Genomic DNA, 27,169 nt, shown 5'->3' with positions numbered 1-27,169 from the left:
TTTTATGAACCATAAGTTTGTATTTTATGGACATAAAAGGAAACTTTCAGAAAGGCAAAAAGGAAGGGAAGAAGGGGAGAAATATAAAAGGCCATTTTTTTTAAATATCATAAGAAAATTAACATTCCACCCCTGAAATAAACCAAAACTTGAGCTTAGAGTCTCTCCCTACTAAACAAACTACTTTTGGAATGTTTTTATATCTGGACAAAATGTTATCCAAATTGATCAGACATATAAAGTAGACAAATGAAACTAACACACGACTGCCAGTTTCTAAGGAGTGTTACGGTCGCCATCTTCGTAAAGCCAGACCCAAACTGCAACCATAACAAGCTGTCGTCATAAAGGCAAAAATCTAAGAAAAAAGAAACAAAAATTCACATTAGATTCACAACACTGACTTAAAAGCAGTGTCCTAAAGAGCAACCATATGAAGATTGACCAATCTACCTAAAGACACTTAGAAAATATTTTATATTTTTTTGATGATTTGTACAACTGTTTTATTCCCTCATACAATTATCCCCCAATTCCTTTAAACATTTTAGCCCTAATAATTTTCTCATATGTAGACAACTTTACATTGAACATTTGTTCACATGCTGGGCTCACTTAAGTATCTGTGAACCCCCAGGCACTGTATTTAAAAATTAAGCATGAAGTTCTATACATGTAGTGGTTTCACACCCAAGAAAACCAGCAACCCTCAGGGCCCGAGGATGCATCAAATTAATTCCCGTGACAATGGAAAGTAACTTTAAAAGTCAACAGAGACAGACAAGTGGAAATGAAGAATGATCAGGTTGGCTTTCTCTTGTATGGGAGACAGTCCTATGCACAAATCTACACTCTACTGTGAATTACTGTCCTTAGAATTTCTTCAGCACCAGCTGTGTGTATATCACTACATTTGGTACATATAAGCAAACGGTAGATAACGTCCTCACCCTTTTGGGGTTTATGATCCATAGAAGACTAAAAGACAAAGCAAAAGCAGTTCAACATGATAAATATTATGGTTTAGCTCAGGGGTTCTTAAGCAGGAAACTATAGCTCTGGGAAGCAATACCAGATTCACCTATAGACCATTTTCAAAGTTTAACTGCTTTTCTGCTATTGTTTCCACCCTTCTTCTGCGATTGATTCTCTGACAATTTCTAATCTAGACATTGTTTTCTAAATGAGAGCAATAGCTTTTGATACATGTATTAGGGAAAAGGAATTTTCCTCCCAATCTAATGTCCCATGGATGGGACATTTCAAAGCTAAAACCATGACTCTGTTGTAATCCCACCTTCAGCCTAATTCATTGCAGGCACTCAATAAATTTTGACAAATCCTATCAGAGACTTGGGAAACTTATAATGGGTCTTGAAATCATTTGTCTTCTTCCCCCTCAGAAGTCAGACTCTAGACCTGTATTGTCTAATGTGACAGCCACTAGCCACATGTGGTTAAAATAATACTAAAAATTCAATTCCTTCATCATACTGGTGTGCAGTGGTGTGGCCCCGGCTCACTACAACCTCCGCCTCCTGGGCTAAAGAGATTTTTCTCACCTCAGCCTCCCAAAGAGGTGGCACTACAGGCACAAGCTACCAGGCCTGGCCAATTCTTTATTCTCCACCCCCACCACTTTGAGAGACAGAGTCTTGCTATGTTGACAAGGCTGCTCTAGAAATCCTGGCCTCAAGCAGTCCTCCCACCTCGGTCTACCAAAGTGCTGGGATCACAGGCATGAGCCATGGCTCTTTGGCTTACTTTTCAATTGCTCAACAGCCACATGAGGCTAGTGGCCAACATACCAGACAGCATTTACTAAAAAGAAAGTTCTGCCAGACAGTGCTGCACCAGACAGATTTCAAGGCCTATATGGGTAGTAGCGGGTTATTTACAGGCTACCTGGGAAACATAATAAAACATTAGGGTCACTAATTTGCCATATATTTATATTAAATATCACACTATTTCAGAAAATTTGGTTTTCTGGCATCTTAAAAGTGATTTTTAACAACAAAAGTAATACATTAGTTCTTCAAATTATCTATACAATACAAAATGACAGATTCACTCCAGTAGGTGAATTAAAGATGATTTAAAAATTTATAAATGCCCCAAGGAATGCATTTCATCTGCCTATCATCTACTGCAGTGGCTGGTATATTTGCCTCCCTCCCTCACCTGCACTGTCCTGAATGGCAGGAACTGCAACTTATTCACCCCATCCTCAACAGCCAGCAAAATTACTTGATATATGGTAGGCCCACAGTATCTATTCATTGAATAAAAACAAAGTGCAAACAGCTATTGAATACTAAAGAACCAAACTGGGAAATCTCCCTTACCATGTCTGAAAGTTATAAGAAGCAAAAAACACAGTTCTTTTTGCAGAACCCTCAAAACTCAGACTCCAGACCTGTATTGTCTAATATGATAGCCACTAGTCACATGTGGTTAAAACTATTAAAATCATATTAAAAATACAGTTCCTTAGTCATACTGGTTACTCCCCATTCCCCGCCGACCCCTCGACCGAGTCTTGGTCTGTCACTCAAACTGGAGTGCAGTGGTGCGGTCTCGGCTCACTGCAACCTCCACCTCCTTGGGCTCAGGAGATTTTCTCACCTTAGCCTCCCAAACAGGTGGCATTACAGGCACAGCACACCAGGCCTGGCCAATTCTTAATGAGAGATGGTGGCTTGCTGTGGTCTTATATGAACATCAACCTCTTTATGCTTCAGTTTAATCACCCGCAACCCTGTGAGCAAAGTGATCATGGCACTTTGCTCACAGGGTTATTGTACAGATAATAGCTATGATATATTTAACGTTAACGGCTAGTATTAAAGAGAACTATTGTTGCCTGAAGAGTTTCTTGGAGGCCTTGACAGTGGAGCAGAAGTGCTGGTGAACGGTACTCATTGAGTACTTACTGTGGCTGCTACGTTTATGTTATACTGGTTATCACTCAGGAGCGGCTGCAGGGTCATGGTTGTATTGCAGTGCAAATCATGCAGGGATGTGGCTGCTGCTTCCAATAAAAAGGCTCCAAAATAGAAGACAAACACTGTAAAATGGTAGGCAAAATCCTAAAAGAGGAGAGAAAAGACATCTGCAATTAATAAGATATTTTTCTGTTGCTTATTTCAAATGAAGTCTAGGTTTAGTAAGATCAAAACATTTAATTAAACCATCTTAATTACATTTTCTGTTTATCTTAGCCTGACATTTCTAAAGCAAGTACTAGAATCCAAGTGAAAATCAACCCATTTTAACTGGCATATTGGTAAATTGGTAAACCTTTCCATATACTGAATTTTATAATTATATATTATTTTAATTTGGATTAAGATGCCCATAGAGATCAATGTTAATTAGGATGATATAAAAAAGCCATAACATATGCTGTCTTTAAAATTGAAGTAAAATAGCATTTAAATAACATATTTTTATTATGATTATTATATGTATTCATATAATTATTTTTGACCAGTTTTTTATCATTAGAGATTTTCCACTGAAAGATACAGATTAAATATGTAATTCAATAACATATATCCATGTTTGTTTTATTAAAAACTAATATGTCATATACTTCCACAAAAAGTATAAGAATTCATTTGTTAGGCTTCTTTGTATGTTGCTGACGTTCAAGTGAAGCATTAACACTGTTACAGTTCATATGATCTTACCTGAATTAATATATCAACACATCACTCTTTGTAATAGCTCACACATATCAGATAACTTACGTGCATTGTCACTCATCCTTATAACCACCATTAATTATCTCCATTTTACAAATAATTTTTTTCTTTTCAGTTAAATGACTGTTTAAAGCCATGTAAATATTAATTTTAGGAGGGAGAAAAACCTGTAGTGTGTCTGGTCCCTAAGTCTAGTTTATGTTTTAAAAATTATTTTACTCGAAAAAAATCATTTATTGTGTATATGTTTTGAAATATTTATATATTGTGGGATGGCTAAATGGAGCTAATTAATACATATATTGCCTCCCACAATTATCTTTTTGTGGTGAGAACATTTAAAATCTATTCTTTTAGCATTTTTCAAGAATAGAATACATTGTTATTAACCATAGTCATCATGCTATACAATAGATCTCTTGAACTCATTTCTCCTAACTGAAATTTGTATCCTTTGACCAACGTTTTCCCCAGTCCCCCATCAGCCCATCCCTTGGAAATCACCATTCTGCTGTCTACTACTGTAAATTCAGCTTAAGATCACGTGGTCTTCCTGTGTCTGGCTTCACATAACATAATGTTCATGTATATTGCAAATGACAGGATTTCCTTTTTTAAAGGCTGAAATAGTATTGTGAATATGTACTGGATTTTCTTTATCCATTTATCTGCTGATAGACCCTCAGGTTTGAATCTGTATCTTGGTTGTTATGAATAATGCTGTAATGAATATAAGAATGTAGATATCTCACTGATTTTATTTCCTTCGGATATATACCCGGGCGTGGGATTGCTAGATCATATGGTAGTTCTATTTTTAACTTTTTGAGGAACTTCCACACTGTTCTCTATAACGACTGTGCTAAGTTACATTCCTACCAACAGTGTGCAAGGGTTCCCTTTGAAGTCCACTTTCTTTCCTATCAAACCTATTACTGATTTCTATTAGTGTTATAGCAATATTACAAAGGAGAGAATTGTACTGCCTTTGTAAATGCCCATACAGCAAATGATACTGTTTACAGGAATTGTTCTCACATCTGAAATACTCTGCTAGGACAAATTTAACTAACCATGGGTTAAAAACTAAAAAGGTGTACTTTCTATTAAATAATTCTCATGTAAACTGATTCACAAATGCCTTCAAAAGATTTAAGAAAAGTGTTACATACTGGCCACATGTCTAATCTATAGGAGATATGCTAAATACATGTGGTTATTCAACAAATACTAGCTGATGAAGGTTCAACTCCAAATTCAAATGTCACCACTTTTAATGGCTAAATGAAATGCAGCTGGATCTTAGTAAGAAAAATTAAGAGACAATTTGAGATCACTAGACACTCATTTAAGTTACTGAGGTGAATCTTCAGATACAGCTGATCTTGTAATAAAGAGATTAAGTGACAGGACCGGCAACTCTTGGTGTGATCTGACCCCTTGACTTCTTTACCATGACACACCTTTTTCATGTTGGCCACATTCGCCTCATTTTGGTCTCTAGGAAGCATTTCATAGGTCAAGAATGCTACTCTTTACACTTCTAGCCACATTTAGAGCTGGCTTCGAAAGACAGTGGTTAGGGAATGTTTTCCCAATGGGTGGAGCTGAGTGATGACGCACGTCACACACTTCGCTTAGAAAGAAAAGTGGCCCATGGCTGGGTGCAGTGGTGAAGAACTTGAGATCAGGAGTTCTAGACCAGCCTAGGCAACATGGCAAAAGCCCATCTCTATTGAAAATACAAAAATTATCTGGGCATGCCTGTAATCCCAGCTACTCAGAAGGCTGAGGCAGGAGAATCTTATAAGGCCGGGAGGTAGAGTTTGCAGTGAGCAGAGATCCTGCCACCGCACTCCAGCCTGGGTGGCAGAGCAAGACTGTCTCAAAAAAAAAAAAAAAAAAAAAAAGCCCACAGAGAGATTATGTAGACTCATGGTCCATAGCAAATAGCCTACCGCACTTGTCAGGGCCATAGGATAAAACAGATCACAACTTGAGGGACAAGGAAGGGACTAGGCATGAAATTCGACAATCTTTCTGTCATTTGGTAATGTTTACCAGAAGCATCACTTTGGAATGCTGTATAGACAAAAGGACCCTTCTAGTTGATGTTATCAAGCCTTTGTCATCAACCACCTCATACCTGGCATTGTGGGCACATAAACAGAGCACACATAAACAGGTTAGAGAAAGTGCCCATGGAAAGGCCCAAGAGCATGGACTCCTCATTGCCAAAGCTGATCTACCCACTGCTTCCTCTGAATGTTGAACCTGCCAGCAAAAGAGACCAACTCTGAGCTCCTGATAAGGTATTATTCTCAAGGGGACCACCAACCAGTCACCTTTAGTAAGTGAATGAAAACTGAGCTCCTACCTTCTTGGAGGGCAAAATACTTCACTCTCAAAAACAGACATGCATAATGGTTATTCTCACAAAAACAGGATTACCTAGGGTACGGATTTATGAATTTGCTTTTCTGTCTCTCAGAGCTTGAGCCACCAGCTATATACAAGGATTTACAGAGTGCCCAATTCACAGGCATTCCAGTCTCTGACCAAGGAAACCACTTCTCAGCAAAGCAGAAGTGGAAACGGGTGCCCACCTGTGGGTTGGATCATAAACTGTACCACCTAGAAGCTACTGGCCTGGCCTGATAGCACAGAGGAATGTCTGGATGAAGGTACAGCTTGGGGCACTAGTCTGTGAGGATGGGAGCCATCCTTTAGGACACAGTAAATATATTGAAGAAGAGTTTCTTACATGTTATTGTGTCCCCACTGGAAGATTGGAAACTTAGGGGTGAAAGCAAGAGTTTCTCCACTTGTCATCACTTCCAATAACCTGCTGAAATTCTTTATGATTTCTGTCCCTACAACTCTAGGCTTTTCCTGGTTGGGTTCCCTGTCCCCAAAGGGGTATTCTTCATAGAGGATAGAGCAATGGTCCCACTGAGCTACAAGCTATGGCTACTCCCTGGCCACTTTGGACTCTTCTGTCCAGGGACAAAAAGGCAGGAAAAGGAGTTACCATCTTGACAAAGGTAGTTGCTCCTAACCATCAGGAGAAAACAGAGCTACTGGAAGTCAGGATGGCAGTAAGGAGCATGTGTTGCCATAGTGTATGTGCCACCACAGGGCGAGGGGAATTGTATGTAGAACTCAGGTGATCTACTTGAGGGCTTCTTGGAAGCCCTATGTGCCTACTGTGATTAAAAACAAGTGTAGCAATGCTGGCCTGAAGCAGATGTGGTTGCCAGGGGCTCTTAGTCTCTCAGGAATGACAGTTTGGATTCACCTCCAGGAAACCACTGAGACCAGCAGACAGAAAAGCTGAGAAGAGTGTAAAACAGTCAGTGGAAGATGAAGAAGATAAGTACCAGTTGGCCTTGAGAACAACTGTAGTGAAAGGAGCTGTCATGTATCCCTCTAACCTCTCTAAGTCTTTCCTCAGGAAGAAAGGTACGCTGGAACCCCGGAGGAGCAACTCCCCAGATGCATATGGAGAAATGGATCTACATTATGAAAGGAGAGACTGAGGCTGGGCACCGTGGCTCACACCTGCGCTTTGGGAGGCTGAGGTGGGCAGATCATGAGGTCAAGAGATGGAGACCATCCTGGCCAACATGGTGGACCCCCATTTCTACTAAAAATACAAAAACTATCCAGGCATGGTGGAGCATGCCTATAGTCCCAACTACTTGGAAGCCTGAGGCAGGAGAATTGCTTGAACCCAGGAGACAGAGGTTGCAGTGAGCCGAGGTCGCACCACTGCACTCCAGTTTCAAAAAAATAAAAAATTAAAAAGAAACTTTGGGCTGGGCGCTATGGCTGATGACTATATTCCCAGCATTTTGGGAGACCAAGGTGAATGGATCATGAGAGGAGTTCAAAACCAGCCTGGCCAACATAGTGAAACCCTGTCTTTTCTGAAAACAGAAAAAATTATCCAGGTGTGGTGGTGTGCAACTGTAATTCCAGCTACTTGGGAGGCTGAGGCAAGAGAAGCATGTGAACCGGGGAGGCGGAAGTTGTAGTATGCTGAGATCACACCATTGCACTCCAGTCCAGCCCAGGCGACAGTGCAAGACTCTGTATATATAAAAAAAAAAAAACAAAAAAAACTGGGCACAGTGGCTCACACCTGTAATCCCAGCACTGTGGGAGGCCAAGGTGGCGGATCACCTGAGGTCAGGAGTTTGAGACCAGCCTGACCAACATTGGAGAAACTCCGTCTATACTAAAAATATAAAAAACTAGCTGGACGTGGTGGTGCATGCCTGTAACCCCAGCTACTCTGGAGGCTGTGGCAGGAGAATCACTTGAACCTGGATGACAGAGGTTGCTGTGAGCCGAGGCCATGCCATCGCACTCCAGACTGGGAAGCAAGAGCGAAACTCCATCTCAAAAAAAAAAAAAAAAAAATCAAAACTCTGTTGCATCTAATTGTGCACTGCACACATTTTCCATCAAGAAAGAAATTGATATTTAGCTGTGAGGAGTGCAGGTAGCTGACAGCCTCCAGCTTCAGTGGATTTGGGATCTGCTACAATGGGTGAACCAAGGCCACATTCTTCTGGGATATCCCCCAATCCCACTACTGACAGACAGCAGAGTGGAGATACTAGTGCTTGGCCACTTGTGTCCAACACAAAACTCTTGAAGGATCGGCTGTGCTCTGAAGTTTTCTATTGATGTGGTCAAGAATTTGTGGTGTATATCAATCTGGGTTTTCTTCCTTATCTTCCTTTTACAAGTCTTATCTCCCCTTTCCCTCAAATAAACAGTAACAACAACAAAATGCACAAAAAGCCCAAACCAAAACTCTTGTACTTCTAAATCCCTCTTAGAGTCTGCTTCCCAGTGGATCTGAGATGACACATATGTTGTTTTGGCATGCTAGGCTTTTGCTTTTTGGCTACTAACATGACATTAATTAATGCATTAGTTATGTAACAATTTCTTATGTTGTCTACAACAAACTCCGAGAGTGACTACAGGACCTGTTTTTCACAATTGTATTCCCAGGGCCTAGCAGAGCGCTTACTACTCAGTAAACATTCCCAACTTCTGGACAGCTGTACCCATATTTGTATTTGGCCATCCTGAATGTATCATTCTAATTTGTGTAAGAAGTTCTTCCACAAGGCTCACTCATTACATTTGACCGCTCAGATCATTTCTGCTAAGCCAGTGGTTCTCAAATGTTAGCCTGCATCAGAACCACCTGGAGAGCTTGTTTAAACACAGACAGCTGAGTCCTACTCCCAGAGTTTCTGACTCAGCAGCTCAGAGTGGAACCTGAGAGTGTCCATTCCTGACATATCTCCAGATGCTGCTGCTCGTCTGGCCAGGACCACCATTTGTGAACCTCTGCCCTAGGCCCCTGGCCTCCACTTATTAACAGATGAACCCAGCCTCTTTCTTGGTCACCTTCACGTGCTCTTGCTCTTCCACCAACCTTCTCAATGCTCACACACTCCAGAGCACTGCCCACTTGTGTTCCCTTTTTCCTTGGGCAACCTCAGCCTCAAGCATAGCTTGGTTTTTGTTTTTTTTCTACACAAGTGACTATATCCTACATTCTTGTCTTAAGCCCATGCATTGCTCTTCAGGGTCAAACTTCCATCTACTAGTTTTAAAAAAAAAGCTGCATTGTATATAGGGGGATGCTGGTTTACATTAACAGCAAGAAAAAAAGGATGACACCCACTTTGAAACTTAGTATTCTCATTTTTACAAATGAGAACAAGAATAGAGGACATGTAGGATACTAGGCAGTGGATGGAGCTGGTGACTGTTATTCTAAGTAACTCACTTATTATTTGAAAACCAAATATTGTATGGTCTCAGTTGTAAGTGTGAGCTAAGCTATGACACTTGGGACTCAAGAATGGGTGAGGAGAGGGGAGGGAGGGATTAAAAAAAAAAACTACATATTGGGTACAATGTATACTACTACTCAGGGGACTGGTACGCTAACATCTCAGATTTCACCACTATGAAATTCATCCATGTAATAAAAAATCACTTACACTCTACAAGCTACTGAAATAAAAGAAGTTAAAAACTAAAAATATATTAAGTGATGTCCATAACAGGCAAATGATCAAATGTGTGCCAGTTATACTATGGGGGAATAAAGGGAAACATGTTGAGCTGCATAGGACTTTTAAATAGCTCTAAGTTTTTTCTAAAATGTATCTTTCCTTAGTACCTTTCCTGTACAAAGCAGACCATAAATTTATAATCTTCTGTTTAAAGTTCAACAAAAATGGTATTTTTTCCTCTCCACACACACACAAATACAGAAAAACTATTTCAAAACCAAAATCTCATTATTCGCCTGGAATACAATGAGGCAAGTATTTAGCACTTTATATCTGTTATTAGATATTATATTTTTATTTCACTATATCAAAGCTAGAAAGCTCAGGAAAAACTACTGAAGCTATCTATCATGAATGTAAATTTAATTTCTTAAAAACTAGAAGAAATAGTCAACTCAATATCCTACAACAAATACATCTAAAAAATAAGTTCTTTATCAAAATTCATTCTTGCTTCCTTCAAGCATGGCGTAAAGTGGTAATAAACTATTATCACAGGTGGAAACAATTATTTATTTATTTATGAGACAGAGTTTTGCTCTTGTTACCCAGGCTGGAGAGCAATGGCGCGATCTCAGCTCACTGCAACCTCCGTCTCCTGGGTTCAAGCAATTCTCCTGCCTCAGCCTCCCGAGTAGCTGGGACTATAGATGTGCACCACCATGCCCAGCTAATTTTTGTATTTTTAGTAGAGACGGGTTTTCACCATGTTGACCAGGATGGTCTCGATCTTTTGACCTCGTGATCCACCCATCTTGGCCTCCCAAAGTGTTGGGATTGCAGGCATGAGCCACCGCGCCTGGCCGGAAACAATTATTTTTGAGCCAACAGTTCCAGAATGCAACAATTAAAAATTGTTACCAACTTGTAACAATTCCATTATATACATGGCTAAAAAGTTTTCCTGGAAGAGAGTGTATAAAATATGTTACCAAACTATTAAAAGCAAGCCATGCAATTAAAAAAAATGACTAAATAACAATCCCCATCAAGCTAACATTGGCTTTCTTCACAGAATTTGGGAAAAAAAAAAAAAAAAAAACGACCTTACATTTCATATGGAACCAAAAAAGAGCCCACATAGCCAAGAAAATTCTAAGCCAAAAACAAACAAAAAAGCTGAAGGCATCAGCTACCTGACTTCAAACTATACTACCAGGCTACAGTATTCAAAACAGCATGGTACTGGTACCAAAACAATGGAACAGAACAGATGCCTCAGAAATAATGCCACACATCTATAACCATCCGATCTTTGACAAACCTGACAAAAACAAACAATGGGAAAAGGATTCCCTATTTAATAAATGGTGTTGGGAAAACTGGCTAGCCATATGTAGAAAACTGGACCCCTTCCTTACACCTTATACAAAAATTAACTCAAGACAGATTAAAGATTTAAACATAATACCTAACACCATAAAAACCCTAGAAGAAAACCTCTGCAATACCATTCAGGGTGTAGGCATGGGCAAGGACTTCATGACTAAAACACCAAAAGCAATGGCAACAAAAACCTAAATAGACAAATGGGATATAATTAAACTAAAGCACTTCTGCACAGCAAAAGCAACTATCATTAGAGTGAACTGGCAACCAACAGAATGGGGAAAAATTTTGCAATCCACCCATCTGACAAAGGGCTAATATCCAGAATCTACAAAGAACCTTAAACAGATTTAGAAGAGAAAAACAATCCCATCAAAAAGTGGGTGAAGAATATGAACAGACACTTTTCAAAAGAAGACATTTAGGCAGCCAACAAACATAAAAAAAAGATCATCATGACTAGTCATTAGAGACATGCAAATCAAAATCACATTGAGGTACCATTTCATGCCAGTTAGAATGGCGATCATTAAAAAATCCGAAGACAACAGATGCTGGAGAGGATATGGAGAAATAGGAACACTTCCACACTATTGGTGGGAGTGTAAATTAGTTCAACCATTGTGGAAGACAGTGTGGTGATTCCTCAGAGATCTAGAACTGGAAATACCATTTGATCTAGCAATCCCATTACTGGGTATATACCCAAAAGATATAAATCATTCTATTATAAAGACACATGCCCACACCTGTTTATTGCAGCACTGTTCACAATAGCAAAGAGTTGGGACCAACCCAAATGCCCATCAGAGTTAGGCTGGATAAAGAAAATGTGGCACATATACAGGGAGAGGACCATCACACACCGGGGTCTGTCGGTGGGTAAGGGAGATGGGTAGGGGAATTGGGGAAGGATAGAAGGGTGTGGGGGTATTGGGGAGGAATAGCAGTAGGAGAAATACCTAATGCAGGTGACAGGGTGATGGATGCAGCAAACTACCATGGCACGTGTGTATCTTTGTAACAAGCCTGCATTTTCTGCACATGTACCTCATAAAGTATAATAAATTTTAAAAAATTGTAATGACATTCATTTGCTGTATGAAATGAAACAGTTTTTAAGAGTTATCTAAGCTATAGGAGTAACAGAATTATTTCTCAGCTCTATCAACACAGATATTTCACAAACTGGGGCCCTGCTATCCATCAAGGACGTTAGAGGCAACAGACAAAACTAGGATTCTGGCTTTTCAGAACAGAATGGGATGTAGGTTTCTCCATCTTCTTGCAACAGACTTAAAAAGCTCTTACCAGAAAGTTCCAGTTGGCATCAATTTGGGTCACCATGCCAGAGAGGAACATGCCCAGAAAGAGAAGCGAAAAGAAAAATGCCGTCACGGACACAAACATGACCCATCCTTGCAGCAGAGGTAGAGGAACATTGGAGGAGGCAACCAAAATCCAGACAAGACCTCCGAACAGCTGAAAGAGAAAAAGAAAGAGGGTAATTGCTTTGCTTAAAAGATATCTTTCATGCAACATAATTAAACATGCTTGTGTTACCCTCAGTGATGCTTTTATTTTCTTCCCCAGACCCCTGCACATATTGCAGCAACCCCACCCCTTCTATTTTCTCCTTATTATACAAGATGCCTTCTATTTTTAGATGCAAGACCAATCCTCCTACTTGGAGGACTGGTCCAATTCCACAACTGTATCTTCAGGTTGGACTCTCTTTTTTAACCCATGTACATGCCCAGCATTCCCTCATCGTTGAAAAATACCTTCCTTTAACTTCCCTGATCTCTGACTACCACCCTTTCAATGAAGGTATTTTTTCAGTCAACCATTTTAACAAATTCATCTGTGGTTGATTTCTACTTCCTCTCCTTGAAGCTGCTCTTCGCATCACTATAAACCAGCTTTTGCCTGTACTTCTTCTTAGGGAGTTTGTTAATAAAAATTGATTAGAATAATAATTACAGCTGTTGTATATGATGGTAAACAAAAAAACTGCCATCATTTACTGAGTATCTATTATGTGCTGGACACTGGAATAAGTACATCACATATCTGTGGATCTAATAATAAATACCTACTACATTTCAAGCATTATGCCAGGTGCTGGGAATCAAGTGGTAAACAGTTTACTCTTGGTTTCTGTCACTACCGAACTCACAGTCCATTAGAGGAAAAAGACAAGCAAGTGATTAAAAAGCTGCTTCATAAATGTCACAATTGGGCAAATACTGGGCACTGCAGGTCCACACAGCAAGGGCTCTAAATCCACATTTGAAAAGAAAGTAAATACTTCCTAGAAGCAACAATCCAAAGCACAGTGCTGTGGGGTAAAGCAGAGGGAGGAAAGGGGGTTCCAAGGTGGGAGCTGAGAGGAGCCCAGCACAGGTGAAGAACAGAGCCCAGCAAGACAGGAGGGGCATGCTTGGGTGGGGAATGGTGAAAACGGCACTGGAGGCTGGGCAAGGAGGTGCTGAAGCTCAGGGCCAGGCACTGAACTTCATCTAAGGGTGACTGCAAAGCCAACATCATCTTGAGCAAAGCTAGCAGGGTCAAGATTTGCCTTTAGAAATTTCTCTCTGGCTAGACTGTGAGAATGGACTGGGGAGGAAAGGGTGGATGGCAGGGGAGCCACACAGGAGGCTGTTATACCAATAGAGTATAACAATCAGGACACTGAGGACAGAGAGAAAGGAATACATTAGAGAGAAATTTAAAAGTAGATAAAATAATTGGTAAGTGATCAGATGTGGGACGCAACAGAAAAAGAACAGATAAGGAAAATACCTAGATTTCTGGCATGAGTCACTAGATTTGAGAGAACACCGAAGAATACCGCAGGAGAAATGGGGTGAAGATCATGAGTTTTATGCATTTGTTACCATTGGTCTCCTCCATACTATGCATTCTTTGCATGGTATTCCAAGCCATTTGTGATCTGACATGTCTTTTTCATCCTTGTCTCTTGCCACTATGCCCTCACATTTTGTATTACAGGGAGAAAAAAATCCACAGTTCCACGACAAAGATCTTTCACATCAAAGTAGCCTGTTACTTGCTGGCTGTGAATGCCATTCCCTCCCTATGTGTACTTAAGATGCTCCCACTCATATCTAATCATGAACACATCATTTACAACATTTTTCCTGAGATCCACCCTTAGCTCAGTTATGCCTCCCCGCTCTGGGCAACCTCCCTGTTAGGGCTTTGTTATATCAATGAGATACACTGTAATTAAATCCCTTTGGCTCTCCATCTATGCTACCAGGCCTTCCTGGGAGCATACTGCTTTATATGTCTCTGTACATATAAAGCATTTATTAATCTACACAGTAATCCTTTCCTAACCATCAGTCGGGTACTACGCTAGATTTGGCAGCATAAAACCTTAGGCCTGCATACCTGCCCTGAAAACACCTCAAGGAAGTAAGGATCTCTCTCTTTCTCTCTCTCTCTCTCTCTCACACACACACACACACACCCAGAGAGACAGTGAGGTAGAGCAAGCTCCCAATTATTTGCTTAGTGAACAAACTAATGCTCATGAGAACGGTTTGAGCTCCAAATATTAAAAATACTCATCTGTACATTGCATTTAAGTGTGTAGATATCCAATTTACTTCACAAGTCTCTGACTGTTAAAAACACAAGTTTTAATTCAAGCTTCAAGAAAAGGCCCAATCATATAATTTGTTACTACTTTGAAGAAACATTTTTGAAAGCATAATTGATCACTTGAGCAATGATAATCAAATCACCAGTCTAAAAAATGTATAGTTGTGGTGTATACCTGAAGTCCTAATGTCAGAAAAAAATTAACAGCTGATCCAGAAAGTGTTATGAAATAAATCTAATGAATGTCAATGCATATTAAAAGTTTAATCACCACTTTATCAATGCCTGTAGAAGAAACAAACTTGTTCCTAATAAAAGATTATCTACTTTTATATACCATCAAATAAATATGTGAGAGTGATAAAAATGTCTTTAGTAGATCCATCTTTCCCTTTTTTCCACTTACTGTAGCATTTTCTTACTCTCCCACAAAGAATAACCTACAAAACTTTAAATTTAGTTTAAGAAACACACATCATTATTAAATAGCTCTTATGGGTTATTTCCTGAGAACTTACGTGCAAATAAAACGGATAATAAAAAGCAATTGTCCACTGTTTATTAGGGGCAGGCAGAGCCAAATACATAAACCTAATGAGTTAGGGATTATGACACATTCACATCTCTAAAGAGGAGGCTGTGTGATCTTTTGGAATGAAATACAGCATTTACTAAACCCAGGCTGGACCTCAAACAGACCAGCCACAGGCCTACTGCTAGGCACTGTAGAACACTCAAGAAAAAAACAGAAAAGGCAAGGTTCCATCTCCAGGAGCTTGAAATAAGGAAGAAAGAGACACCATTAAATGGATTCAGGAGCAGATTGTGGTGGGTGCTATAAAAAGAGCTCAACACAGTGTGCTCTGAGAGGCTGGACGAGGGGAGAAAAAATACACCAGGAAGAATGTGGAAAGGTAGGCAGGGGAGGCCGGCTTCAAAGCAAGCTTTCCAGACAGACCAAGGCTTTGACAGCAGAGGCTATATTGTAAAACAGCATACATTACCTGTTCTTAATGTACTCAGAATTACAGCTCTTCCAACAGCCCAAAGGCTTGGAAAGGAAACTAAGTGCTACATGAGTGGGGGTCATATTCACCTCTGGATTTGGGGGGTGTTGCTGCATGGAAAGGGGAGAAGGAAGGAGTGTATGAACGCCCCCTCTCTCTCACCCACATAAATACATGCTACATCCCTAGGTCTGAGATTCTGTGAAATCTAGGCTCGCTTTGCAAGAGAGAGGATGGGGGAAAGAACAAAATGGAGCCCACTTTGGAGAGTCACGTTTCTCATTTTGGGACTGTCATGCTGGTGTACGGGTCACTCTGGCCTTAACTCAGTTATTATTCCCTACTTTGTGATTTCCTTTTGACAAAAGCTACTTTTCTTCTTGAGCTTCCCAACTTGGATCCAACGAAAAAACTGAACTTAAAAAACTGAGATTACCAATGCTCAGTCTATTCACTTCATCTAATTCTGGGCATTAGTGAGCTTAGCGTGTTTGCAAAAACAGTTTAATTATCAGCATTCCTGTTTAGTAGAGATGACACTGGAGGGGGCCACATTTTTGGAGGTAAAAAGCAGAGCACAAACATGGTTAAATCTGACAGAGAACAGATGATAAACGCTGTAGCAACTGCAGAGCACACACTGTGAAGAAAGGTATTCAGAACTATCATATGTTTCGCCCACGTTGTTCTCATCATCTTGGATCTGAATCCACATTTTGACCCCCTCTCTACCACTGCCTTCCACTGCTTTCTAGTGTTTTTAAAAGTCTAATAATTATATATAAAACAGCCAAATGCTCCTCAATTTGAAATTTAAGAAACTAAGTCAGTGCTCATGACTTCAAACCTCAAGCTCTAACAAAAAGACTACCTCTGCTTCCAGACACTGCAAAGGTAAAAACCTCCCAGAAGTAGGTATCAGCCTTCCCCTGAGACTCGGTGACCTCTTATCTTCTTAACCCATCTTTAGATGTACTGGGTACACACCAGAAGTCCTCAAATATATTCTGAGTTGCAGGTATTAAATTGCTGCACATTCCTAAAACAACTGATCATCTTTGTGGTTTAACATAGGTTTGTTATGTTCGCTCGGTCTCCGCAGATTAGAAAGGTATGACTTGGCTGAATCCCTCCCATAAGAAAACCACAGAAGTATTTATCTGCAAATCACACTAAACGGAACCCTCAGAGTTGGTGTTAAAACATGTTTTCACTAGAAACCGTGGAATGGGAAAAATACATCCTCCCATGGGAAAACATGATCTTGGGCAAGCAGCAACCCTTGCAATTCTGAGTGCATGGATTACAGGCGCCTTAATAAATCTCCTATTTTGACGGTGTTATGTTCCCAAAGGAATCCTTTTGCAAATGCCCTTTTTCTTTTCAAATGTCACTTCTTTCCTAATTACCTGCTTTTAAACATGCCCTCTGACATCTAACAGTTTTTTCAATTTGACACCTCCATCTTAGTATACCCACAAAGTAAACAGGCTAATTTCTACTGTGACCTATCTTCAGTTAATGTTTGGAATGAGAATTGTAAAAGGTAAGTGAATCTGCAAGTATAAAAGACTGGCTAAACTACCCATAAGGGAAAACATTATTTAGAACTTTCTGTATTAAGTTACCTCCTTCTAATTCTCCTGTTATCTATATATTGGACATTGCATTGTTCTACTGCAGTGAGAATGAACCACCAGTAAGCATAGAGGAAAGGTGAAAAAAAAATGTGTCTCCCAGCCTGGTTTGTAGAGTTAGAGTAAGAGGTTGAAGCTAATGGTGATAGCAGAAATATTACTTAATATTTACTAAGCTTTTATAAACATTGTTATAAGCATTTTATTTGTGCCAATTTAATCCTCACAAACCTTGAGACGATATTACTATTCCTATTTTGTAGATAAGTTAATTGAGGTACAAATCCATTAATAACTTATCCCTAGTTATATAGTTAATAAGTGTTAGACCTGAAATTTGAACTTGGCGATTGGCTTCCAGAAGTTATGATTTTAACATTATGCTATTCTGCCCCTCTCATGGTTTAGTGTTCATTCTAAAGCAGGTTTCTACCCGTTTTCCATATGATTCCCTAAAATCATATAAAATTGGGTAGACAAGCGCATGCATTTTTCTGAGGACACGGTCCATACCTTTCATCAGAATCACCTGTAACCCCTTCTGTTTTAATGGATGCTTACTTATGGGGTGCTGCACATGAAACATCATGGGTACAGATGGGTGTAGTATGTTCAGGAATTTATCAGCTAGAAAAAAAGGTTACCTACATTAGCTCCATTTTACATACAACTTGCATTTTGAAATATTTCTTTAAACTGGAAACATACTTCAACCAACAGATATAATGACTGGTAGATATATTTACAAGGCAGCCCACACAAGTGTAGATTCATTCACAATGCAACTGTAGTCAGGGGTACCACTACTAGGCATACTGCTGCCCCCCTCCTCAAGCTCACCATCTCCCTGTAATGCTTCTTTTCCTGCAGCCCTCTCTCTTTGCACTCCAGCCTCTGCCCTTCATCCCCTGAGAATAGAGAATTGATCACATTTGCCCATGCTTCTGTCTATGCTGCCAGTAAAAATTTTGCTGAATAATTAAACCCCAGTACCATGTTTTCCAGAAAGACTTCCCTGGCCAGATGCCATCCCTTGGTGCTTCCACGGTTACTGGTGTGTGTATTCTCCACAGCAATTACAAGTGGATTAAAATCATGGGTCCACATGCCTGTTTCATCCACTAGACTGTGACGTCAGAGTTGGTGACATTGCCTTTAACATCTCTGTATGCTCAGAACCCAGCATGGTGCTTTCTATGGAAGGTCCTCAGTCCATCCTCCTTGAAATGAATGGAAACTAACCGGGTGTGTAATGAATAGAATCCAACCAGCATGTGTAATGAATGGTTCCAGAGAGAATGTTCTAGAAGTGCAGCTTGGGATGCTGGGAACACACTGCTGTCTGGAACCCAGCTCACTCCCTGGTTCATGCTGGGTGTCCAAATATAGGCATGAAAACCAGTGAATTGGCTGGGCGTCGTGGCTCACGCCTGTAATCCCAGTACTTTGGGAGGCCGAGGCGGGTGGATCATGAGGTCAGGAGTTCAAGACCAGCCTGGCCAAGATGGTGAAACCCCATATCTACTAAAAATACAAAAATTAGCCTGGTGTGGTGGCGGGTGCCTGTAATTCCAGCTACTCGGGAGGGTGCAGAGAATTGTTTGAATTCGAGAGGTGGAGGTTGCATTAGCCGAGATCGTGCCACTGCACTCCAGCCTGGGTGACAGAGTAAGACTCCGTCTCAAAAAAAAAAAAAAAAAAAAAAAAAAGAAAAGAAAACTAGTGAAGCAAGAACATGTACCTCTCAATTCTCAAGTTATTACTGGCAACACCCACCACTTAGTATCCAATCTCAGGGGACTGAGATGAAAAGTTATGGCAAAGTTTGTACCTCTTGCCAGTTGAGTTATGACACCCAATTTAAATTTTTTTTTGGTCCCATATTTGCCCACATGATCTATTCCTAATATAATTGCCCCTGGAACTTTTGACCAGGGTAAGTCTTGTGCCTTCTCCCAGTGCCTGCTGCTCCCCTCATCAGTCCCCATCTGTCCTGTAACCATGCTGACTTCCGTCCAAACTGCTTCTGGACTGGCCCTGGTATAGGCTTGCATTAGAGATGGAAGGCAGCAAGGTGTTTTTTGTTTTTTGTTTTAAATTAGGAAAAGGAAAACAGAAACAATTTTTGGATGTAATGAGAAATGACATACATACAAGAGGCTAATGACCAAAATATATTAATACTCATTGCAAAAGAATGTCTACTTTTTAGCTTTACATTTGAAAGCTTTAAAAATAAGTTTGAGAGTGCTACAGAGAGTTCTACTTTCTTCCTCTCCATCTGACCTAAACCTCCATTTCAGCTGTTTAAATAGCTGACACTGACCCTAAAATGGAAAGCTCATATTACAGAGGAGAAAAGTGTCCTGGTTCTTTTTATTCTTGTTTATAATAATTCCCCTTGATTTGGAAAATTCTCTTTTCATGTTTGTAAGTAACTATCACTTTTAGGTTAAAATTGTTCCTGCATTCCAATGCCCTGACATTGGAGAGACCTGTATAAATCATGTCCTCCTTCCTTTCTTTTTACCTTCCTCCTTCTCATAGCTATTATACAAAAGTTCAGATTGTCATATATGTTGTCTATGAAAGGACATGGCCCTCTCATATAAAATAGAACACTTAGGAAATTCAGGTCAAAGTGTAGAAACCTGGAGAAGAATTATGGCAGTTTACATGTTGGGCAAGATTTAAGAAAGCATCTACTTCCAACCTGCCTTTCTCCCCCCTCCAGCCGGTGTCTCCAGACTATTTTCACACACTGCTCAGTTTGTACTATAGAACAAACAAGTAGCATTTGTTAAGTACTGCACGTGCATGAAACTGGGTACGCCAGCCTGGTTCCTATCCTTTGTTGTTACAGGGTCATTTCTATTCAGCCATATCATTGCAAATACACCATGTCCACAGCTCCTGCCACCACACACAGCATTTCTATCAGGTTCTACAAAACAAATCTCTTCTCCGTGACTTTTTCTTTGGGGCTCAAGGTGAATTTTTACAGCTACTTGGTTTAAAGTATTCCGTATTTCAGTTCTTCATAGTTTTTTTAAAGGACTGTCAGTGGGGGCAAGTGATTGTTGACAGTAATCTCTGGTGGGGCCACTGGTTTATTTTCTCTTAGAAACTTCAAAGGTTATTTATTTATTTATTGCAACCTCTGCAGTGAGCTGAGTTTCTTTAACATCTATTTTTCTGGCATAATTTCTCTGAGTTACATTTTATATTTAAGTTTAGCCTAGATATCATTTTGAGGCAAGTCAAACTTTACATCCTTGGTTGACTTCTTAAACCTCAAACTTCTGACTGACTTCCCAGGTTCAAGAAATTCTCCTACCATAGCCTCCCAGGTAGCTGGGATTACAGGCATGCACCACCATGCCTGGCTAATTTTGCATTTTTAGTAGAGATGGGAGTATCACCATGTTGGTCAGGCTGGTCTCGAACTACTGACATCAGGTGATCCACCTGGCTTGGCCTCCCAAAGTGCTGTGATTACAGGTGTGAACCACTGTGCCTGGCCTAAAGGTTATTTTAATGTGGATGAAAATTTTTAATCCAGAGGCAAAAGAAAAAAAAAATACTTAAAATTTTAAAACCCATTTAGGAGACAACTATGTCTATGGATAGCTCTCTTGTACACTGCAAATAAACAGTGTCCCTTCACAGTCAAAATTTATTTTCCGGGCAATAAAAGAAAACTCTATACATCAGAATATATACATGTTATCTAGTCTAAAGTCAAAGCTTTCAGTTGAAAATAACTTGAAGTCCCTTCCATAGATTTATCTGCATGACTGCACCTGCCTCTCCCACAGCCCCTTCCTCACAATCATCCTTTTATTAACATTTATTTTTCCGGCATAATTCCTCTGAGTTACATCTTATATTTAAGTTTAATCTAGGCATCATTTTGGGGCAAGTCAAACTTTACATGCTTAGTTGACTTCTGAAACCTCAAACCTCTCTGTCTTCTTCTCTATCCTTCTTTCCTTGGTCCTATTTCAGGTTCTTTTCATCCCTTATCTAAACAATTGCAATAGGCCCCCTAACTGCTCCCCCTGCCCTCAATCTCTTTCTTTTACAACCAAACTTTATCACTCAAAGGTTTCTAAGACACAAGTGGAATCAAGTTTATCCTTGTCCTTCAGCAGCTGCCCATCACAGATAATAAATCCAATGCCTTGGCCTAGCACTTCTCAGCAAACCAGAACCTGATCTGCCCACCAAAATCTCACAACTGACAGAACGTTCTTGTCATTGTCCTTCTTGTCTCCATGTTTGCACATGTCCTTTTTTCTACCTGGAATTCTCTTTCCCATTTTCTAATAAACTATGGCTCATCATTGAAGGCTAACCTCAAATGTCCCCACTTATTAAAGCTGCTTGTTCTGGCCTCTCCAGAAGTCAGATGTACTCTACCCTGCTTTTCCACAACACTTCTTATAAACCTATATTAGCACTTCATACGCAGCACTGTAATTTTTTCATGACTTTATATTCCACCAAACAGTAATTTATTTTAGGGGCAGGAGCTACATTAGTTGCTCTATTTTCAGGGCATAAAAGAAGGCTTGATGCATAGTATGTTTTTAATTATATGCTGAGTAAATGAAAATTATCCTGCCACCCAAAACACTGCAGTTGGAAGCATGTGAATTAGGGTCCTACAGTATCTCTCACAAAGATAAATGTGAATAAATAACTTGGCAAATATAAGTAGTTTCTTAAACACTGAAATTGTAAAATAAAACACAGCAAATTCAATGATGATCTGTGTTCTTTTTTGCAATTAATACTATTAAAATTCATTTTTTCTTGTGGATTTTACAAGATAAGCCAATTGAGGAAAGGGGCCCTAAATATCTTGTTCAGCCCAATAGTGCAGATGCTCCAGTGTCATTTTTTTAAAGTAGACAGACCCACCTGGAGAATGTTTTACCTGCAGTTTACTTCCCATACTTAATTATTTCTTCCCTGAATGGCAGTTACTTTTGTGCATATAGTCTCAACTAGGTTATAGGTCTTTCTGGTGAGGAAGGGTTTAAACATCTTTGTTCTCAGAGGAGTGCCTTGCACATGGTAGGTATTCAGTAAATGCCCGATGAGTGATTTTTAGAAAATATTCACTCAGAAAACTGTGAGATTTTGAAAATGAGAATTTTGAAGGTAATGTCTTCCATCCTAAACTAAAAAGCTTAGCTTTGCAATACTAACTTAGTATTAAATTCTGTAGCAAGTATGCATTGGTGAATATTGCTAGGGCCAAAACCAAGGGGCTGACAATTAGGTATCCAGGAGTGAAACACACCGATCTTAAAAAAAAAATCACTATGCATGTGAGGTTGTAATATTCTCCACCTAAGAAGCCAGTGCTATAATGCTTTATCTGGTGCTGGGAGACTGGCACTATTTATATATTTTGTAGTATCTCCCCAACAAATGACTTACATCTGAGAGACTGTGAATATAGTACATTAAGGGGGATTGGGAATGAATTCTTTCAGCCAAGTTAAATCGTTAGTGTGAGAACCAAACTCCAAGAACGTGGTGTCAGTAGCATAGTCAACTACTGAGAGCCCAGTCGTCCCTTGTCAGGTACAATTTTCACATGTTAAGTTTCAGAAGGCAATGGGACAGAAATGAAGAACTCTTAAAGACAAATGAATTTGGATAGAAGGTCAAAATTAAAATGGAGTTTGAGGACATCCAGAAACGCTGGCACAGGTAAAATAATGGGTCCCTGTCATAGAGATCACTTAGCATTTAGGACTGTGCCTGGGAAATACTCACATTTAATTTACAGGTTGAGGAATTTTTGAGGAGGAGCATAGGAGATGGAAAATTTTAAAAGAATCAGAGGGAAATTGAGGCATCTAGGAGCTAAGATGTTTCGAAAGTGTTCGCTTAGCTCCTATCGGCACATCCACTCAAGATGGGTATTCTAAATATAGGAGAAATAAGGCAGCTTTGAGCTCTGATCTCTTAAAGCATGTAAACCCATTTCTCTCAACAGTCCTAAAGGATGAGAGCCAAGGAGCTGTAGTTTGACTCTAGTGTGGTCTCCTTTTTCTCTAAGGTCACCAGTTTCATTGGAACATTTTGGTCATTTTTCAATGGGGTGGGGGAGATTGATATTCAAATAAAGGAGGTAAAGGGGGCCTAAAATGTAAACTTATTGAGTTGGCCATAAAAAGAGAAAAGCAAACTGATAAGCTTTTGAAAGTGATGATGTTCTACCTGGCCAGGAGTGTGAGGCACGTTTCAAAAGGAATAGACTGGACACTGCTGTGAGTCTGGGATCCCTCCTAGGATGGGGAGTGGTGGAAGTTTTAGCAGTAGAGAGAATTCACATCTGTGAGAGCAGAGCTGTCTTCTCTACGGTGCTTCCCTGTTGTATATTACAATCTGAATGTCAGAATCTCCAGGGAAGCTTTAAAAAATAGCTAGTGAACTCTGGCACTCCCCCAGAGATTCTTATTTAATTAGTCTGGGCTGGCAACGGTACTTTAAAAAGCTGTCCAAGTTATTAAGTACAGCAAGAACTGAGAGCTAACCACTGAGCTAGATTTTAAAAAGGTATAACGGGGTAGGGGGAGGGGAAAATTGAGTAAGTCACTTTCTACTCTTTTTCCTCAGAATTAGGCCTTGTTTTCTAAAAGTCTGACATGACTACAGGTTCTTGAGAGGGTATTTGATTAGACGGCATATGGATAAGCCTTCTTTGCATATACATATGTATATATTTACATATATGTATCTTCACATATACATTTGAATAAACAGAAAAATGTAACCAGAACATCAAATTTGAAATTTCATGTATATTATTGCTTAAGAAGAGGCTAAAGTAATGAGGCATAGAAAGTATTTCAATGAACTGTCTGTAAATTCTAGGACAGGTAGAATGCAGATATGGCAAAAACTCCAAGAGGTAGGCAAAAAAACTTTTGCCTCTCAAAGAGGTAGGCAAAGCTTGCGGAACACGGAATAAAGTAGCCGAGAACCTAAGAAATCGTTCCTTGCAGATCTTCCTGTTCTAAACGTGTCTCCCTCCCACAGCAAGGCAGCCAGCCCAATGCCATCCTCTCTCCGCTCTTCCCACATGGATGCTTGCACCTCATCCCAAGCACTTCAGATGCTTCTGAACCAGGCTCAAACTCAAACCAGCCTCGCAGTCAGGATCCCATTACTTATGTCATCGCCTGCAACTCACTCACATGTCCTCTTTCAGATTCAAATCTGGGCTAAACTTAACTTAGGGTGGTTTGGCTGCCTTAGCGTAATAGAACAGTGCTCATAAGGTGTTCCAGCTCCACAAGCAGAAAAACGAAACCAAAGCGACCCAAATCCAGGTTATGCAAACTCAAAAGGCTAGGGTGAGGGGAGAGATGAAAATCCTAACCCCAGCAAACACCACCAGCCTGCCAGAAAGGCACTAACTCGCTAACATTTCTCTATTTGCCATTCTCAGGACATGATGCAACCTCAGGTTGCCCAATTTATATTTGCACATTTTCTCCTTGTCCACAAGGAGCTTCAAAAGTTTCCAACTCCATGAAATTCCATTTAAAAAGATCAAGTGCCACCTAAAAAGGTTACACGACAGGCAGGTGACCCCACCTTTACTTGGGCCCAACGAAGTGTGCTGAAAAGGTTTGGAGTTGCGTAGAGGACAAGTGAGTGAGTTGGTACAAAGACAGGCAGAGAACGCGACAGCCACGTTTCCACCTTTCCCCCACCATTCTTGCGCCCACTGGATTCGAAACAGCCAAGGGCATGGCACATATCTCACCTTTCTCTTTGCCCTGCCTCCTGCCCAACTCCTCTTTCCAATCCAAAGGGCACTAATGATGGCAAAGGTGAGTGGGGGAAAAAGTATACTCAAGTGCTCAGCCCTCCTCCTCTTCCTGTTGCCTCCGCCCCCACTTCCCACGGCGTGGCAGCCTCCAGGTCACCCAGGCACAGGCTACACCTTTGCACCACCCAACAAAATGGCAGGTTAGCAACAGGCCAGGCCGAAAGCCAGGAGCTTACTCTGGCCAAGCCCGGCCCCTGGCCGTGCCCTGGGTTTCTAAAGGCGCCTCCGAGCCCCAACGCCTTTCTCCTTTCCACGTCCCCAAGTGCTCAGCCCTGCTGGGCCGCCTGCTCGCTCTCCCCAGGCCATTTCCGTCGCCCGCGGGGGAGCAGGTGCCCGCGTTAACAGGTGCCAGGCGAGAGGGCCCGGGCGGCGGCGCGGGGCACGAAGACCCCGGGAGGGGGCGCAGGAAAAGGCCACGTCGAAGGGAAGAAGCCGGGGCGGGCGGAGAGGAAGACAGCCCGGGGGACAAGGATGCCGGCGCCTGTCCTCGCTTCCCGCGCGACCCTCGCCCCGGCGGCCCCACTTACAATCTCCAGGCAGACGAAGGCGCCCGAGTAGGTCCGCAGGATGTCGGGCCCGGCGGGCAGGGTGACCCGGGGCGCCGGGAAGGACACGGCGGGGTTCGGGGGCGGCGGTACTGACGCTCCGCCGGCCGACATGCTGCCGCTGCCGCTGCTGCGTCTCCGCTCGCCGCCGCCGCCGCCCGCGCCAGCCTCCGCCTCCCGGGCTCCCGCCGCCGCCGCCGCCGCCGCCGCCGCCGCCGCTCGGCTCCGCGGGGTCCAGGCGTGCCGCACGGGAGGAGGCGTGGCAGTGGGGTCCTCGGGCCCCGCCCCGTCACGTGGGCCCAGGTGAGCGCGGCTCCGCCCGGGCGCTCGAGCGGCTCGTGGTCACGTGCACAGGTGCGGCCGCCGCCAGGTGCGGTCCTCCCAGCCCCGCGGTCCTCGCCTCTTGCTCCGCGGGCCAGCGCCAGCGCTGCCCCGGCGTTTCCACGCGCGGCCCCCCACCCCTGATCGCTATTTTTACCTTCGAGCCCTCCCTTTAGTCTGCACCTGTGCTCTCCACCTGTCAGTTCCCCAACTCTCACAGCGCCCCCTCGCCCACTGCGCTCAATTTGACAGATACGCAGGTCTTGGGGCTGTGACTCAGAAGGTAAAATCGAGGTCACCAATCACACGTAAAAAGCGGGGTGCATATATTTTAAATGGGACTCGAGTGGGATCTTTTTAAACGCCACTCGGGCAGCGTCACGCGTGGGAGTCGGATGAGTCAGCTACAGCAGCTGCTGGCGCGGGGTCCCTGCAGGTCAGTGGTTGCTTTGTGCACCTGCAGTGTCCTCGTCCGTGAAACGGGGATGTGAATCCGCTGGCATAGTTGCTCCGATTAGAGCAGATAACATGAAAAGAGTTTAGCGCTCAGTAAGCTCCTTAAATGCTAGCTGATGTGATGACAGTTCTTTTCCTTACACACGCATGTGTAACTGCCCAGTGGACACACGATATTCCATGGGTTATTTTTTTTACATAAAACTTTTAATTATTTCACTGGTATAAAATAACTTGCTTATTGCCTTTTAAATGCTTAAGGAATTTTTTTTTTTAAGGATTTTATGTATGGTTCGAATTCCCTACTCTAGTTTATCACATTTATCTCCATTTTATCTTTGGTTTTAACGTTAACATTTTGTAAGTGCAGTAGAGGAGATAAGCTTAATTTTCTCAAAGATCTACTTAACATGAGCACATCTACACGCATCGGCACACACAGGTAGACCAGGTTGGAAAAAAAACATTAGCTAATGTCATCAGACATTCTCCAAGTTGAATCCTGACCTTGCCTGTCAGGTTTAGTCTTTCAGGAACTGTATTTAGCACTATACTCTGGT

General features: G+C 41.4%; 1 protein-coding gene across 3 annotated transcripts; it reads right to left on the bottom strand.

Moving 5' to 3' along the window:
• Nucleotides 1-26,058, bottom strand: MAL2 (mal, T cell differentiation protein 2). Of its 3 annotated transcripts, none has more exons than XM_037739310.1 (5): nucleotides 25,815-26,056; nucleotides 12,461-12,631; nucleotides 2,937-3,092; nucleotides 951-978; nucleotides 124-358 (listed from the first exon to the last, which is right to left on the bottom strand). In XM_037739310.1, exons 1-5 carry the CDS (start codon nucleotides 25,944-25,946, stop codon nucleotides 216-218), a joined length of 630 nt encoding a protein of 209 aa, XP_037595238.1. In that variant the 5' UTR covers nucleotides 25,947-26,056; the 3' UTR covers nucleotides 124-215. The 3 variants fall into 3 exon arrangements, with proteins under 3 accessions (XP_017386182.1, XP_037595238.1, XP_037595240.1); XM_037739312.1 differs by lacking the exon at nucleotides 25,815-26,056 and adding an exon at nucleotides 25,222-25,544; XM_017530693.1 differs by lacking the exon at nucleotides 951-978 and having other exon boundaries at nucleotides 1-358; nucleotides 25,815-26,058.
• Nucleotides 26,059-27,169: the final 1,111 nt, after the last annotated feature.

The sequence above is a fragment of the Cebus imitator genome, unplaced genomic scaffold, assembly GCF_001604975.1.
Source record: "Cebus imitator isolate Cc_AM_T3 unplaced genomic scaffold, Cebus_imitator-1.0 Scaffold68, whole genome shotgun sequence".
In the NCBI taxonomy this organism is placed as follows: Eukaryota; Metazoa; Chordata; class Mammalia; order Primates; family Cebidae; genus Cebus; species Cebus imitator.
The sequence above is the reverse complement of the archived record's forward strand: the minus strand, read 5'-3'. Positions and strand labels throughout refer to the sequence as shown.